The 18,873-nt window shown below is 43.5% G+C and overlaps 1 protein-coding gene across 1 annotated transcript in view; it reads right to left on the bottom strand.

Annotated features, from left to right (window-relative positions):
• The window catches only part of fgf11a (fibroblast growth factor 11a), a 184,376-nt gene that overhangs the window by 46,962 nt on the left and 118,541 nt on the right, over positions 1-18,873 (bottom strand). Inside the window, exon 3 of the mRNA XM_060927258.1 lies at positions 11,339-11,442. Coding sequence (XP_060783241.1) covers positions 11,339-11,442 — 104 coding nt within the window. The remainder of the gene's footprint in view (positions 1-11,338; positions 11,443-18,873) is intronic.

The following is an 18,873-nucleotide window of genomic DNA, read 5'->3' as shown; positions in this document are numbered from 1 at the left end:
TGATGGTCAGGTGTCCACAAACTTTTGCCATTATTGTGTGTGTGTGGGGGGGAGGGGAGATGTTTTCATGTTGTAAATACCTATCATTTTGCATAATTCTTAAACAATATTTGGCCCTTGAATGTTTTAATGTGATCTAATCTGGCCCTCATTGAAAATGTTTTGACACCCCTGGTCTAGAGCTTCCATCTCACCTTCCCTTCACTTTTTCTCTGTGAGTTCATGGTCTATGAGGAGTTCTACTCAGAGCAAAGTTAATAAAATGGGTCAGGTCACAGGGACTGGGACTATTTTTATCAAAAGCAATTTCCAACAGCCTTTTACAGGTAACACCAGCCTGCAAAAACACACCAGTGACACAGCTTCACATCATTATCTATATACACGCTGAACATATAGACATTCATATGCAGTACGTACAGTACATAGACTGTAAATAGCTAAGAAATTGTCTTGTTCTGCTATTGGAGTGATTTTATTGGCATGGTTTGTGCTAAAAAGTAAACATCACTGCAAATCAATATGAAATTCTTCTGACTGATCATTTTTATCCTATCATAAAACATTTCTATCCTGATAGGTGTGTCCTTTTCCAGGATGACCCTCCCCCATCCATAGGCTCATTGAATAGTTCAATAAGTATAAATTGATGTAAATTACTTGCTTTTATGATCACCACATGTTGAAGCCATAGATTACGATGATGATGATGTTTGTCCTTCATGCTCGAAGAGGACCATTCTCTTATCTCTGGGTCTGAAGGTGGCTGGTAAGACCAATTTGGGCCCAGAAGTGTATATGACAGCATGACTTGCACAGGAAATTGTATTTCAGTGAGGGAGAGTTGCACACCATTAGCCTCACTCACTCATCCAGAGACTCCATGTTCCAGTGACATGACAAAGTCAAGACAATTGGAGAAGAAACTGGATGCAGTGATTAGCCAAGGTGCTCTAACATGTCTCACCCTGGTCTAGGCGTTCCAGAACACTTTGCTGGACACACCTTTCTGACCGTTGAACAAAACAGATGGTTTCCTCCACACAATCTGCTGAGTCTAGTGTTCACAGATAGACAAGACCAAGCTCACTGCAGATTTCAGATCTGTCGGTTACCCTCACCTGGTTTAGCCAGCCTGCCAAAGCCATTGCCTGAGGTGTGGTCACTGTCACATGCTAACAGTTACTTGGAGCCACAGGTGAGAGCTGGGTGACAAGTGAGGACCAATTATAGATGAGCTGTCCTGAAAAAGGACATGGTAAGCCCTCCACCAGAGGTACTACCTCACCAAGCGTGCCCCATACACCCCAAGACATAGATTAGCTAACACTCAACCACCAAATGAGTGAATATGTTTTGGAAGAAGTTTTTAATTCCTCCAGAATAAGTCCAGAGATGTGTAGAATTGCATGTGGTGGACTTTATGGCACTTTATGTTTTTTTATCTTTAATTTACTGCCTGTATGTATGCCATTTTGTCCCACCCAAGCTCTTTTTCAACGAAATTGCCCAAATGGATTGACCCCATAATTATAATTATAATTTATAACATAATTATAATTTGGGCACTTAATAGCATCAGACATATCTCACTTCATTCTCTTCACTTTATTGCTGTACAAAGTGAACTAAGGACATGGAGAGAGAAATTTGCAGAGTATGCAGAAGAAAAACAGTGAAAAAAGGTTATTTCTTTGGCAGAGAGACAAAATGACCACCACCATCATTAAAACATTAGCTGAGGAAATATCTTTAGGCAGAACAATGTTCATCACTCCAGTATAGTTCCAGAGAGATGTAGAATTGTTGCCAAGGCATTTTGAAGCTGTTCTGGTGGCTTGCAGGGGCCCAACACTTCAATGAGATTTATTGTTGATTTTTATAAATGTTGTCATCCATCTGTATATCTACAGAGAGTTGAAGAGAAGGAGGGTGTGTGTGTGTGTGTGTGTGTGTGTGTGTGTGTGTAGTCCACAGTGACAGCATGGCCACCACAGAAAAAACATAAATTATCGATAAGCTTTAAGCTAAATTCAATCAAGAAAAAGTATGTCTGCTCTCTCTCTCTCTCTCTCTCTCTCTCTCTCACACACGCGCACACACACACACACACACACACACACACACACACACTGCATGTCCTAACATTGTAATTAACTACAATATCCTCAGAATGAAAGATAAGAATGAGGAACTATAAAGAGGCTACTTTCTTCTATATTCTCTGGGCAGAAGTATGACGACCCATTTTTCACTATGGGAAAGGACCACAGCAGCTGGGGGAAAAAAAGAGAAAACCCCTACAAAGAAAGTGTGTCCTCCTTTCTCCATCTGTGAGGAAAAGAGTTCACCTTGTTTTAGCTGCACTCCAGTCTTCATGTTCATCCTTCATCTATTTTCTCCTTCTTTTCTATTCTTTTTCATGCCATGATGCTAAATGACTATGTACCAAATCTGAAATAGTGATTACCACAAAACAATAAAACAAGCAAACAAAAAAAAAGAAAAGAAAGAAAAAAGAGCTCATCTGCTGCTCCAGAAGAACACAGAGCACTGGGAATAAACAACTGCAATTTTGCCAGCATCTGTCAGCGCGCATACACACACACACACACACACACACTGAAATAACATGATCAAATTGTACCACAATGCTATCATTAATAAAAATACTCTTTGCTCTCAACAACTTTAGATTAGTGATAAACTTGGGTTAGAGTTTCAAACCGAGGAGAGTCAGCTGTGTGCTTCACAGCCTCTGATAAGGCAGTCAGAAATTTTTGAACATCTGGAGTTTCTTATGTTTTAGTACAGGTTAATCACCATTATTTCACCAGACCAAACAACATGATACAGAATAGTAATTAAACCTGAGTCTTTGTGGACGTTATTAACTGGTCGGACTCGGATGCTAATGCGGCACTAAATGAGTGCTTTATTAAAGGCAAGCAAACTTGAAGAGTAAAGCAGTTGTGCCTATAGTTAAAATACTCATAGACAGTGCTAGTGTTACCTGTGAAACATAAATATATAGTGAATTACAAGGGACTAATTAAAGTCAGAAAGAGTTTGGCCTTTTCCAATTAGATTTGATTTAGATAAAAAAAATTCAACTTATTTAGTACACATCTTAAAATGCACCTGGACACATCATCAGTGTTGTTACCTGGGGTCATTGGGTGTTTTGGGTATTTGAACAATTAAAGAACTTTACCCAGGTGACCCAGTCATGGCTGATCAAGCCCCAGCTATTGTCCAGGGTAACACTATGCCACCCATGGCTCTCCTGATCCACAGCCACCATGAAGCAACTTCTGCTACCTTGGTGGCCAACTTGATGGCTCTTCGCCTACTGGCCCCTGTGATGCCCAGCATGTTGTAGGCCCTGCAGAGGCACTGGCCTATGAACCCTCTGCATCCCACCTCAATGGGCTGTCACCTCACTTGCCACCCATTCCTTTGGCATTCTTCCGTTATCTCAGTGTACTTTTCCCTCTTCCTCTTCTTGACCTCCTCAGTGCAGTCCTCCCAGGGAACAGTGATGACCTGGCAACTTGTCCAGGGTGTACCCCGCCTCTTGCCCACAGTCAGCTGGGATAGGCTCCAGCTTGCCTGCGACCCTGTATAGGATAAGCGTCTACAGATAATGGATGGCTGGATGGATGAACTGCTTGGAGGGTTCTGAAAACAGCACCATGTTTGGCCTTAGCATTGTTGTGGCAGTAGCTTCTGGGAACTTCAGTTGTTTCCCCAGGTCAACTTTCACCTCCTAGTCTAATGCCATTGCTAGCAGGTCAGAGGAGGTGGTCCTGGCAGCTGATTTTAGCTTCTCCCCAGCCCTAATTAAAGCAATGGTCTTCTTCACTAGGGATCCACTTCCCACTATGGCCTTCAGGATTTGGCCATAGCACCAACAATAGTGCCCCTTGCCCAGGGCTATCAAACAGCCTCTGAGGATGTGCTTCAGGGTCCCTCTCTTCAGACACAAAGGGAAAGCTGGTGACTCCAACTTCCCCCAGCAGAACAAGTTGGATGAGCTTGGTAGAACATTGGTGATGGCTTGGATTAAGAAATTTTGTCAATAGGACTTGGCTTTCCAAAGTCTGGCCCATGAGACTTTGTGGTCCACTGCATGCTCCCATTTCATCTAGGCTCTTTGCTGCCACATTCCATCTGTCCTGCTGGCTGGTTCCTCCTTGACTAATGCTCACACCTCAACTTGAATCAGCAACCTCCAATCTTTCCCATGTGCCCTGTCATAGTAAAGTGTAGTGCTGCAATCCAGACCAGCCCTTCCACAAGACTCTGCACTCACCAGCACCCTTTGCCTTAGCCATGACTCAGCAACATCCACTTCCATCCTGTCCTGACCTTGATACAAGCTTGAGACACTTTTGTGTTGAGACAGGACTCTCAGTATTGCAGCACCTCCCTAGTACAAGTCACCTTGAATTCTTCATATAGATTGCTAATGGGGAGCTTCTGCTTGTTGTTCTGCCTGTATAAGATGATGCTGCTCAGGCTCTGAGGCAATCCCAGCCACTCGACTATGGAAATCAGGACCTCATAGACCAAGAGGGGCCAGAGAATCTGTGGGAGGATGCCATGTTGGTATATCCAGGTCTTGAACTTGCCTAGTAGGCCTGACTTGTCCAATATTTATACAAAGAAAACTTTTTGATTGGCAGTGTAAAATCAGATTCAAAAAAAAAATCATCAAACATTCTTTTCCTGTTATATGTTTAACTAGTTCTTGCTTGGCAAATATGATGTTCTTGGAACATTTTTGGAAAAGATTAGCATGCTAGGCAGGGCGGCATGGTGGTGTAGTGGTTAGCACTGTCACCTCACAGCAAGAAGGTCCTGGGTTCGAGCCCAGTGGCTGATGAGGGCCTCTCTGTGTGGAGTTTGCATGTTCTCCCTGTGTCTGTGTGGGTCCCCTCTAGGTGCTCCGGTTTCCCCCACAGTCCAAAGACATGCAGGTTAGGCTAATTGGTGGCTCTAAATTGACCGTGTGTGAATGGTTGTTTGTCTCTGTGTGTTAGCCCTGTGATGACCTAGAGACTTGTCCAGGGTGTACCCTGCCTCTCACCCATAGTCAGCTGGGATAGGTTCCAGCTTGCCTGTGACCCTGTACAGGATAGGTGGCTACAGATAATGGATGGATGGATAGCATGCTAGGCAGAAACTTTTACACACATTGAGCCTATGTAGAAGCTCTTTATGTCCTGTATGTAATGCATGACTGATCAATGTAACATCCTCTTAAGATTAATGCAATATTGTCACTTAGTTTAACTGAGTTGAGTCTGTGTAAGTTTGTGTCTGAGCAAGATATCAGGATACTAGTTTGCATGTATCACCTCTGCACCACAGCTCTAAGGTGATTATTTCTCCTTTGAAGTGTATATGGATTTAACCCACTTCTGTCTTCAGTGACCGAGAAAGACCACACAAGGGAATATGTTTCAAATTGTCTGTGTGCTCAGGTCTGTCCTGGCTACCATCATCTTCTATTCTGACATGTACCTTCCTCTTGACAAATTTATATGCAGTGCTTTTATCATTAGGTTATTAGACCAGAACGTAGCATATAGTCATGTCAAAACGTGTCTAAGGCCCATGGATTCAGGCTCATTCTTCCTGTGTGTAGGGGGCCTTTCTCCTCATCTTCATGAAGCGGTGGCTCACTCAAGAAGTCGTCCCTGAGGTGCCACTTAACAGCAACCAGTGTACAACAAAGCAATGGAATTTAGTGCCAGTGCAGGTATGCATTTAAACATCACTGAGTATAGATGTGTGTTTGGTCTCATTTCAGACACTGGAAAACTAGAATTGAATGTGAGAACATGTTTGAACTTCTGTACTGTTCCATATGCCTTAATGGTTCACGGTCATGACCATACGTTATTAAGATGGAACACACTAAAACTCTTGCTGGAGAGGAGATCAGAGGTTCAACACGATCTAGACCCCTGGGTGCACTAAAAAATGGGTGGCACGGTGGTGTAGTGGTTAGCACTGTCACTTCACAGCAAGAAGGTTTTGGGTTCAAGCCCAGTGGCCGTCGGGGGCCTTTCTGTGTGGAGTTTGCATGTTCTCTCCGTGTCCGTGTGGGTTTCCTCTGGGTGCTCTGGTTTGATGGTAGATTTTTGGCACAAAATGAACCTGAATAGAATAATAATATTATAGCATATGAACCATCGAATTGTGGTGTAGTGGTTAGTGCTGTTGCCTCACAGTGAGAAGGTTCAGGCCCAGCGGCCGATGGGGGCCTTTCTGTGTGGAGTTTGCATGTTCTCCCTGTGTCTATGTGGGTTTCCCCTGGGTGCTCCGGTTTCCCCCACAGTCCAAAGACATGCAGGTTAGGTTAACTGGTGACTCTAAATTGACCGTAGGTGTGAATGTGAGTGTGAATGATTGTCTGTGTCTATGTGACAGCCCTGTGATGACCTGGCGACTTGTCCAGGGTGTACAACGCCTTTCGCCTGTAGTCAGCTGGGATAGGCTCCAGCTTGCCTGCAACCCTGTAGAACAGGATAAACAGGTTAGCGCTGTTGCCTCACAGCAAGCAGGTTCAAGCCCAGCGGCCGATGAGGGCCTTTCTGTGTGGAGCTTGCATGTTCTCCCTGTGCCTATGTGGGTTTCTTCTGGGTGCTCTGGTTTCCCCCATAGTTCAAAGACATGTAGTTAGGGTAACATGGGGCAGCCTGAAGTGCCCTTGAGCAAGGCATCTAACCCCCAACTGCTCCCCGGGTGCTGTAGCATAGCTGCCCACTGCTCTGGGTATGTGTGTGTGCATATGTGTTCACTGCTTCAGATGGGTTAAATGCAGAGGATGAATATCACTGTGCTTGAGTGTGTATGTGACAAATAAAGGCTCAAACAAAACATAAAACAAAACAAGACCTCTCTGAGGGATAAAGACAAAGCTTTGTGTTGAGGTTGTTCTTAAATCAGGTCAAATGAGGAGGGGGATTTGTTAGAATGGAGCAGTTAAACAGTATATGACTGCCTTTGGAGATTACAGCAGAGGCTGGACTTTTGGTCAAACCTTGTGTTTTGTTGTTTGACATTCTCTCTGATAATGTTATTGACATTGTTATTCTAAGCAGTTTCTTACACAAAGGTGATACTCAGGTGTACTGATGAATAACTGAGTGTATTTTGATCCTTAAAAAGCACACTTTATTAAATAACAGCTCAGAGGCAACACAACTTGTTTCCATTATTCTTGTTACATGAATGCATTTCAAGCTTGGGGTCAAGGGAATGGGGGGGGGGACAAAGAAAAAGAAGAGAGAGGGAGGTGGCAGACCCCATAACAGTCAGCTTATGCAGTTGATAAGAAACAGAGTATCACTGTGAATCACTTTGTCTTTGTTATTTCTAATATCTGTCACATCTATTTTGTCACATCGCTTATACCTGATGTACCTGTTGAAATATGTAAAAAGAACCCGAAAGTGTAGCTATATTTCACAACAGTGGGAAATACAGTATTACAATATATGATGTTACTGATAAAAAAACGAAGTTTTCCCTGAAGGTATAGTCATAAATTTGTAAGTTTGTGTGAATTGTTCCCCTCAATCACATCTGATTAACAAATCCTTGTGTTTTCACCGTTTATCATCATGTTTTGTTGGCTTTGAGCTGCTAAATTTTCTTAATAAAAAGATCATAGTGCTTCAATAATTAAATGTTAAAATGTATAGTCAATTACAGTTTCTGTCACATCTTTTTGTCTTGTACAAGGAATGCCTCTTTAATGTAACTGTCAAGTATGAGGTAGGAGGCAGGTGTATGTGCAGAAGTGATGTTTATTTCCAGTGAAAAACACACACAGGCAAACAGTCCAAATCGGCAGGCAAAATTCAAAACGAGAAACAAGCAAAGGGTCAGGCGAGGCACAAACAGGATATCACAGGCAATGAGAAAACGGGAACAGGAATTGGGAAACCAGGAAATCAAACACAGGAATAAAGGCTTGGTAATGCATACTGACATAACCTAATACTTCACACTGATAGTGCATCTGAACAGTCCTTATATAGGTGCACATATTACTCCTTAATCATGTTCAGGTGTGTGTCGTTAACGGCGTGCATGCAAGAGTCCGCTTGATGCATGCGCAGTCCGGAATGCACCAGAGATTTCTTCAGGTGCGCATACCAAGCGTACCGGACTGACAGGACCCCCAAACTCCACACCCCAAGAGCTCCCTCCGGGAGCAAAAATCCATCCTTCTTGGCTCTGGTGGGGACTTGGGCTCAGGCTCAGGACAAGACCTGGACTCCTGACTTGCACTGGTCTCCTGCTCTGGAGATGACTTGGGCTTGAGCTCTGGAAATGACTCTGGCTCTGGACTGGACTCAGGCTCGAGCTCTGGACTGGACTTGGGCTCAAGCTGTGGAGATGACTCAAACTCTGGATTGGACATGGGCTCTGGAAATGACTTGCACTCTGGGCAGGATGCATGCTCAGACTCTGGACTTGACTCAGACTCAAGACTGGAAGTGTGCTCAAGCTCAGGACTTGACTTGGGCTCTGGACTGGACTCGAGCTCAGGACTGGAAGTGGGCTCGAGCTCTGGACTCAAGCTCAGGACTGGAAGTGGGCTCGAGCTCTGGACTGGGCTCAAGCTCTGTTAGCACATTGTTTCAGTCCTGGTTAGGACCTGGCAGAGGGACGACGACATCCTCATGGCAGGGTGGCGGTGGGACGATGATGCCTTCATGGCCAGGTGGCAGAACAATGATGTCCTTGTGGCCGGGTGGCAGTGGGACGATGACGCCTTCATGGCCAGGTGGCGGTGGGATGACAATGCCTTCATGGCCGGGCAGTGGTGGGACAACGACGCCTTCATGGCCGGGCAGTGGTGGGACAATGTCTTCATAGCCAGCTGAAGCAGAGGTTGCTCTGTCATCCTCTGACACTGGTTCTGGAACAGGCTCAGGTTCAAGCACTGGCTTTGACTCTGGCATAGGCACTGGAGCTGGCGCAGGTACTGGCTCAGACTCTGGTGCAGGCTCTGATGCTGGAGCTGACACAGGCACTGGCTCCAACTCAGGTACTGGCTCTGGCACTGGAGCTGACTCTGGCACTGGTTCTGGAGTAGACACTGGCGCAGGCTCTGATGCTGGCTCTGGCACTGGAGCTGACTCTGACTCTGGAGCTGGTATTGGTTCTGGCTCTGGTGTTGGCAGTGACTCTGGCTGGTGCTCTGGTTCAGATGCAGGCTCTGATGCAGGCTGAGGAGCTGGTTCAGGTTCAGGTGCTGGCTCTGACTGTATAATAAGCTGTGTGACTGGTTCTGGAACAATAGCCTTTAGGAGGGGCTCTGGAGCAATGGCCTCCTCCGCTGCCACTGTGTCGGCCTTAGGTGTGAAGCCCTCTCCCAAAAAATTCCATGGGGGTCCTCCTTTTCTAAAGATTTATAGATGATCTGGAGCATGGCTAAGAACATCTGTGAGATCTGCAGGCATGGGTGCTCTACTCTGATGAGGTACTCCACCCATCATCGAGCTCGTCCAGCTGTCCAAGTGAGCATGAGGCTCACCCAGATCAGTTCTGGTGGCTTGGGTTCTTCGAGGTCCTCGTAGAACAGATTACACTGCAGGTTGAATCACCTACGATGATATATTCCATGGTACAGTGCCAGGATGTCCATTCCAAAATGTTGCCAGAAATACAAGGCGAGGGGCTGAGATAAGGGAACCCTGTAGATGCGTGGAACAGTGAACTGTATAACTTCTGCTACATCCATTGCTGGCAAAGTATTCTGTCAAGTATGAGGTAGGAGGTGGATGTATGTGCAGAAGTGATGTTCATTTCCAGTGGAAAACATACACACAGGTAAACAGTCCAAATCAGCAGGCAAAATCCAAAATGAGAAACAAGCAAGGGGTCGGGCGAGGCGCAAACAGGTTATCATAGGCAGCAAGAAAACAGGAATGAGGAACAGGTACAGGAATCAGGAAACCAGGAAATCAAACATGGGGATAAAGGCTTGGTAAAGCGTACTGACGTAGCGTAATACTTCTCACTGATAGTGCATCTGAACAGTCCTTATATAGGTGCGCATACTGCTCCTTAATCATGTTCAGGTGTGCGTCGTTGACGGTGTGTGTGCAAGAGTCTGCTTGACGCATGTGCAGTCCGGAATGTGCCAGAGAGTTCTTTAGGTGCGCTCGCCAAAGTGCACCAGACTGACAGTCACATTATTATTATATAGAACAGTGGATCTGCAGTTTCTACAGCCTTGCCTGCATGTTTGCATTATTGACAAATTCTTAATGAGTAAAATGTAAAGCGCAAAAACCTCCAAGATAAAAAGTCAGTGAATTCAATTCTGTCTTACGAGGCTTGGCTTAACTATTGTTATGGTCCACCAATTATGTGATTTTGCACTGAGGTGATAATTTGCAGTTTAAAATCAGGAATAAAAATTCCCATACATGCATCATGTATTTGAGAAATTAACCCCTTAAATTCTACATTTTCAGCTTTTGATCTTAAAGCATGTTATTCAATAACTTCACTGAAAGCAATAGCAATGATATAGAAATAGATGAGTGAGGAATGAGAGTCTAGCCTTGCTGACAGCTCCAGGAAGTTCAGGCATAGACACACAATCATTCCATTAATTAAGTTATGCAATGAAAAGCCTTTCTACAGCATAACTGGAAAACTGACTTTATTGTAAATAATTTTATTTACAAGATTTATTTACAACAAAGAGTTTATTTATTATAAACCATGGCCTAAAGATTAGAGACACAGCTTTGGGATTAAAAGGTTGCTTGTTTGAAGACCAGCAGGAATGGCTGAAGTGCCTTTGAGCAAGCCACCTAACCCCCAATTGCTAAATGGGATGCCCACTGCTGTGGGTATGTCAGGGTCTTGTATGTCGCTCTGGATAAGAGCATCTTATAAATGCCTGTAATGTAATGTAATAAGACTACTGCGCTTAATTACCAAAATTTGTTTTAAATCTTCAAATTAAATTTTTTGTACAGTGAATTTGCACCACATTGTTGTGTAATATATATAGAGAGCCTAAATAAACCTATTATTAATATTCTGTATAAAACCTAGTAAAATGATTTGATGTCATGAGCATATTGTCCTGTAAAAAAAAAATCTTTTACCCAAAGGCACACAAACTGTTCTGAAATGAATGATTAATGGCTAAAGCTGGACACATTTAACATTAAATAAAACTAGGCAGAAATAATGCAATGTTAATGTTCTAACTCTGTATAAGATACAAACAGCAGAATAAAATATTGCTGAATACTAATGACAGCTGTTGTTAGACATGTTCATAACTTACAGAAGTGTAGAGGTAGCCCTCACTGTTCATGGCAACGTAGAGGCCCGTCTTCGTGCTCTGGATAGCGACTATTCTCAGACCCACAGGAATCAAGTTGAACAGCACTGATGGAGAGAGAGACAAAGTGAAAAAAATGATACATCTTACAGAGAAGTCCTGCAATTTTAGACCATTCCTTTGAGATTTTTTTTTTGACATTTTGTAGTCACATATGAAATCACAGTTGGGCCAAATTGAGCACATTTACAAAATTTACCTTCTTGCTGTGAGGCGACAGCGCTAACCACTACACCACCGTGCCGCCTATTTGGACTAATGAGGTGATATTAATTGTTAGATACTACAGTATAAATATATGGTGCCCAAAAATTTCTCAATTAGTTTAATTATATAATCAAATCACGACAAGATTATATTTAAAGTCTTTAAATATCTTTAAAGTCTTTAGTCTTTGATGCACAGTCTGAGCTACTTGTAAATAGTGTATGTTTTACTATGTTAAGTTGTAATATTTATTGAAGTTCATTTCTATTCTTACTAAAGATAAGAGCTATTATTCGATCCACATTCACTGGATATGAGCAATCACACACTCTGACTGGTTACTCTACTACTAGGTTATCAGATCATATACCATGAGTAGAGAAAAAAAATGGCGGAGCATATTGCTGAACCAACCGAGGATGAAATAAAAACTCTACTCAAAAACAAAACCCTAAAAAATACAAAAAAGCAACAAAATATGGAATGAAAGTATTTGATTGTAAGAACATATCTCTTTTTTATTTTTCAAGAATTATCTCATCTCATTATCTCTAGCCGCTTTATCCTGTTCTACAGGGTCGCAGGCAAGCTGGAGCCTATCCCAGCTGACTACGGGCGAAAGGTGGGGTACACCCTGGACAAGTCACCAGGTCATCACAGGACTGACACATAGACACAGACAACCATTCACACTCACGGTCAATTTAGAGTCACCAGTTAGCCTAACCTGCATGTCTTTGGACTGTGGGGGAAACCGGAGCACCCAGAGGAAACCCATGCGGACACGGGGAGAACATGCAAACTCCGCACAGAAAGGCCCTCACCGGCTACGGGGCTCGAACTCGGACCTTCTTGCTGTGAGGCGACGGCGCTAACCACTACACCACCGTGCCGCCCTCAAGAATTATTATTATTATTATCATCATCATCATCATCATCATCACAGCATTTTTCACAAAGTGCTACTGTCATTTTGCCGGTTTGTTTACATTCTAAGTGGAAATGATTTTGTCACACATTTTATATAAAGTTTTTATGTATGGAATTTGCAAAAAATAAAAAAAATACTGTTTCTCAAAATCCAGTGAATGTGGATAGAATAAAACAGTTATTCCACTCAATCTCATTGTACATGGCTTATTGCCAACTTAGCGCTACACGCCTCGTCAGCTATCAGCTCATGTACGACTCGATTTTGTGGAATAACTGTTAAATATATTCACACAGAATTGTACATTACATTACATTTATTTACATAGAAAAGTGTAAGGTTCAATAACCATTTGTGGTTTCATCCATCCATCTATTATCTGTAATCACTTATCCTGTGCAGGGTTGCGGGTAAGCTGGAGCCTATCCCAGCTGACTATGGGCGAGAAGTGGAGTACACCCTGGACAAATCGCCAGATCATCGCAGGACCGACACATAGAGACAAACAACCATTCACACTCACATTCACACCTACAGTCAATTTAGAACCACCGATTAGCCTAACCTGCATGTCTTTGGACTGTGGGGGAAACCGGAGGACCCGGAGGAAACCCACGCAGACACAGGGAGAACATGCAAACTCCACACAGAAAGGCCCTCATTGGCCACTGGGTTCAAACCCAGGACCTTCTTGCTGTGAGGTGACAGTGCTAACCACTACACCACTGTACCACCCTGATTTTAGGTCAAATACAGCCAATATAAATATAGTGCTAATATAATTACTACCATTACTTCTGCTCTGAAATGTAGTTTACTATTTTCAGTATAGTTACCTGGCTGTGCATTTGGCATTATTATTTCACTTTTATTTTTATACAGTGGTGCTTGAAAGTTTGTGAACCCTTTAGAATGTTCTATATTTCTGCATAAATATTATCTAAAACATCATCAGATTTTCACACAAGTCCTAAAAGTAGATAAAGAGAACGAAGTTAAACAAAAGAGACACAAAAATTATACTTGGTCATTTACTTATTAAGGAAAATGATCCAATATTACATATCTGTGAGTGGCAAAAGTATGTGAACCTTAGCTTTCAGTATCTGGTGTGACCCCCTTGTGCAGCAATAACTGCAACTAAACATTTCCGGTAACTGTTGATCAGTCCTGCACACTGGCTTGGAGGAATTTTAGCCCATTCCATCGTACAGAACAGCTTCAACTATGGGATGTTGGTGGGTTTCCTCACATGAACTGCTCGCTTCAGGTCCTTCCACAACATTTCAATTGGATTAAGGTCAGGACTTTGACTTGGCCATTCCAAAACATTAACTTTATTCTTCTTTAACCATTCTTTGGTAGAACGACTTGTGTGCTTAGGGTCGTTGTCTTGCTGCATGACCCACCTTCTCTTGAGATTCAGTTCATGGACAGATGTCCTGACATTTTCCTTTAGAATTCGCTGGTATAATTCAGAATTCATTGTTCCATCAATGATGGCAAGCAGTCCTGGCCCAGATGCATCAAAACAGGCCCAAACCATGATACTACCACCACCATGTTTCACAGATGGGATAAGGTTCTTAATGCTTCTCATTTAAACCAAAAAGTTCTATTTTGGTCTCATCTGTCCACAAAACATTTTTCCAATAGCCTTCTGGCTTGTCCACGTGATATTTAGCAAACTGCAGACAAGCAGCAATGTTCTTTTAGGAGAGCAGTGGCTTTCTCCTTGCAACCCTGCCATGCACACCATTGTTGTTCAGTCTTCTCCTGATGGTGGACTCATGAACATTAACATTAGCCAATGTGAGAGAGGCCTTCAGTTGCTTAGAAGTTACCCTGGGGTCCTTTGTGACCTCGCCGACTATCACATGCCTTGCTCTTGGAGTGATCTTTGTTGGTCGACCACTCCTGGGGAGGGTAACAGTGGTCTTGAATTTCCTCCATTTGTACACAATCTGTCTGTCTGTGGATTGGTGGAGTCCAAACTCTTTAGAGATGGTTTTGTAACCTTTTCCAGCCTGATGAGCATCAACAACATTTTTTTTCTGAGGGCCTCAGAAATCTCCTTTGTTTGTGTCATGATACACTTCCACAAACATGTGTTGTGTATATCAGACTTTGATAGATCCCTGTTCTTTAAATAAAACAGGGTACCCACTCACACCTGATTGTTATCCCATTGATTGAAAACACCTGACTCTAATTTCACCTTCAAATTAACTGTTAATCCTAGAGGTTCACATACTTTTGCCACTCACGGATATGTAATATTGGATCATTTTCCTCAATAAATAAATGACCAAGTATAATATTTGTGTCTCATTTGTTTAACTGGGTTCTCGTTATCTACTTTTGGGACTTGTGTGAAAACCTGATAATGTTTTAGGTCATATTTATGCAGAAATATAGAAAATTCTAAAGGGTTCACAAACTTTCAAGCACCACTGTATTTTAAAGAGGCATCCACAGATAGGAAACATTTATCATTTTTTAAAGAAAAAATTTCTATTTCATTCATTTACTTGATCTTCATTAATCCCTTTATCCTGGACAGGGTCAGGATGGATAGAAATGGTAGCCTGGGAAAACAGGGTGTGAGACAGTCCATTGCAAGGTACCATGCACACACACGTTCACACCTAGGGGCAATTATGGCTTAGCCAGTCCACCTCAAGCAGATGGAAATGATGCAAACTATTACTTTTCAGCCAAAATTTCATCATAACGATGGGTCTAATTTTTCCGATTTAGACAAACTCTTTAGTGTAGTCATATGTGGTTTGGGCCATAGCCAATCAGGAAGCTATGTAGAGTGACTGTGATTGAAATATAACTGACAGCTCCATGACCTCACTTGATATTTAGAAGTCTCCTCAGGCACACATGGCCTGACCATAAACTTTGAACTGTGAGGAAAAAAAATGCTTGTTTCAACTCTATCATCACATCATCAGTGTCTTGTGTGGTCTGTACTGTCCTCACTATGTTCTGTCTTGATGATGAACAAGTCAGCCCCCTGCTCCTTATTCTCAGGATGTTACTTTCCACACACAGCAGCTTTTAGATTAATTAAAGTCTTTTAAAAAAATGCAGTGTTAGTGGGTGTGTATACGGCGGGATGGGTACTTGGCAAAAAAAAATCTGAACAGCTAATAAAGAGAAACGTTGGGTGAATGTGTGTGAGCTGGAGATACAAAAGCAGATATAATATGTAATATTGCACCCATTGAAAATGGGATATGTGAGAATCTGCATAAAAACTTGTGGTGGTTGTTAAAAAAGCCGGAAAGATGATTCCATCCTAGATCACTGCGGGGGGAACAGCAGCCAGTGAGTCATCTCTCACAACTTAAACTGTCAGATGAGAGCTGCAGCGTGGTTACAGTTATCACTCAGGAAGTCGTTTAGCTATCAGGCATTATGCAGACTGGAGTATGGGGTTCGGGGCTCTTTGCTAAGGGCTGTCCGGTCCCTGTACGAACGGAGCAGGAGTCTGGTTCGCATTGCCGGCAGTAAGTCAGACCTGTTCCCAGTGCATGTTGGACTCCGGCAGGGCTGCCCTTTGTCACCGGTTCTGTTCATAATTTTTATGGACAGAATTTCTAGGCGCAGCCAGGGGCCAGAAGGAATCCTGTTTGGGAACCACAGGATTTCATCTCTGCTTTTTGCGGATGATGTTGTCCTGTTGGCTTCTTCAAACCAGGACCTTCAGCATGCACTGGGGCGGTTTGCAGTCGAGTGTGAAGCGGCTGGGATGAGAATCAGCACCTCCAAGTCCGAGGCCATGGTTCTCGACCGGAAAAGGGTGGCTTGCCCTCTCCAGGTTGGTGGAGAAGTTCTGCCTCAAGTGGAGGAGTTTAAGTATCTCGGGATCTTGTTCACGAGTGAGGGAAGGATGGAGCGTGAGATCGACAGGCGGATCGGTGCAGCCTCCGCAGTGATGCGGTCGCTTTACCGGTCCGTTGTGGTGAAGAAGGAGCTGAGCCAAAAGGCGAAGCTCTCAATTTACCGGTCGATCTACGTTCCGACTCTCACCTATGGTCATGAGCTTTGGGTAATGACCGAAAGGACAAGATCGCGGATACAAGCGGCCGAAATGAGTTTCCTTCGCAGGGTGGCTGGGCGCTCCCTTAGAGATAGGGTGAGAAGCACAGTCACTCGGGAGGAGCTCGGAGTAGAGCCGCTGCTGCTCCACATCGAGAGGAATCAGCTGAGGTGGCTCGGGCATCTTTTTCGGATGCCTCCTGGACGCCTCCCTGGGGAGGTGTTCCAGGCATGTCCCCCCGGGAGGAGGCCCCGGGGAAGACCCAGGACACGCTGGAGGGACTATGTCTCTCGGCTGGCCTGGGAACGCCTCGGTGTTCTTCCCGAGGAGCTGGCCGAGGTGTCTGGGGAAAGGGAAGTTTGGGCTTCCCTGCTTAGACTGCTGCCTCCGCGACCCGGTCCCGGATAAAGCGGAAGAAGACGAGACGAGACGAGACGAGATGTCCTGAACTGCTCTGGAAACTGTAGTGACGCATACGGTCAGGGTCATAGGATTGTGTGTATACAAATAAGCCCGAGAGACAAGTGTTGTCCTACTCTCTGTCTTTGCTTATTAACAGTTACAGCAGCACAATGCAGAGTGACAAGCTTCAGGCCCCTCCAGGGGCATCCAGCTCTGCTCATCATGTTGGGAAATGAAAGCAGGTTCATGTTGGGTAACGTCTCAGCCGGTTTGTAATTTCCCTTTCTCTATCCTGTTATACTACATTCACCAGCCACTTTAATAGGAACTAAGATTCCTGTTCTTGGTTGGCAGGAGTGGAACCCAATGTGCTCTTCTGCTGTTGCATGCTGAGATGCTTTTCAGCTCACCACGGTTGTAAAGAGCTGCTGTGAGTTGTTATACCCTTCCTGGCAGCTCAAACCAATCTGCCCATTTTCCTCTGACCTCTTTTATCAACAAGGCATTTGTTTCCACCCACAGATCTGTCATTCACTCACTCGATGTTTTTTTGTTTTTCACACCATTCTGTGTAAACTCTCAAGACTGTTGTGTGTGAAAACCCCAGGAGATCGGTAGTTTCTGAAATTCTCAAACCAGTCCATCTGGCTCAACCCAACACCTATGCCACAGCGAAAGTCACACCTTGAGATCACAATTTTTCCCATTTTGATGATTGAAGTGAACATTAACTGAAGCTCTTGATTTGTATCTGCAAAATTTTATGCATTGTGTTGCTGTCAAGGGATCGGCTGATTAGATAACTGCATCAAACAGCTGGTGGATGGGTGTACCTAATAAAGTGGACAGTGAGTGTATAATGCTGTATTCAAGATTGATCACATTTCCTTTAACTGAATCTATATTTTTTTGCCCTGCCCACTGAACTCTGCATCACATCTCTTCTGCAGTGGCTGCTGGAGCTCACTGTCTTTCGATTTTCGCATCTTTCTGTCTTCCTGAAGTAATCATGCTGGGATTAAATAGTGAAATGGGGCTCTGTGTCTACAGAAGATTACTGGAAAGTGTTATTAGCTCCTAATAGGCCTTCATTTGAGGAAGATAAACTTTGAAGAACAAATGAATATTTGATCATTTTGCCGTTAAACTAGCCTGGTAAGTACAAGCCTGACATTTTCTGGAACAAAGTAATCCTGTGTTTAAGTGCAGATTATCTTGTCTGGGATCTGACTCTTTTTTTTTTTTTGTCTCGTTTTTGTGGCTACTGCCTCATAGAGGCGGAGCCACCATGTCATCGTGTTGTAAGAAAGAGTGTAACGATCGTGCACTGTGCATGCGCATACAGGTGTTCCTGTTAAAATGGCCGGTGAGTGTATACAATTCGGTTCACCATTCAAAATAAATGGACTAGACTAAAGAAATTGCTTTCAGACACGTTTATGCTTATTACTGAGGGAAAGTGCATTCCTATTTTAAAATATACTCCAGGTTGTCCCCCTTTCCTTGCCTTCTTCGGCCAGTGGTCCCATGTGTGATGTAGATGTGATGCACTTCTGAGTTGTTACAGGAAGTTGTTGAAAAGAGTATTGAGACCACTGAGCTCTCGCGCCGGGCCATTTTCAGGAAATAAGAGTTTCAGTCATGGCGACAGTGTGTGCATGTGAGCCTCGGTTCAGAGGTTTCAGTTTTTAAAACTGTAAGAGGTAAGAGTGGAAGAATATAAAGTACAGACACTTGGTATATTTTACTTCAGTGATTTTTAAAATTGTTCATTTTTGGATTATGCTTCATTTTTGTGGCTACTGCCTCAGAGTAAATATATATGCTATATTTACTGTATGGATGTGGCATCAGAAAACAATTTTATTTATAAGCAGTAGCCAC

Source organism: Neoarius graeffei, chromosome 1 (assembly GCF_027579695.1).
Source record: "Neoarius graeffei isolate fNeoGra1 chromosome 1, fNeoGra1.pri, whole genome shotgun sequence".
Classification (NCBI taxonomy): Eukaryota; Metazoa; Chordata; class Actinopteri; order Siluriformes; family Ariidae; genus Neoarius; species Neoarius graeffei.
This window is presented reverse-complemented; position numbering and strand designations above follow the sequence as displayed.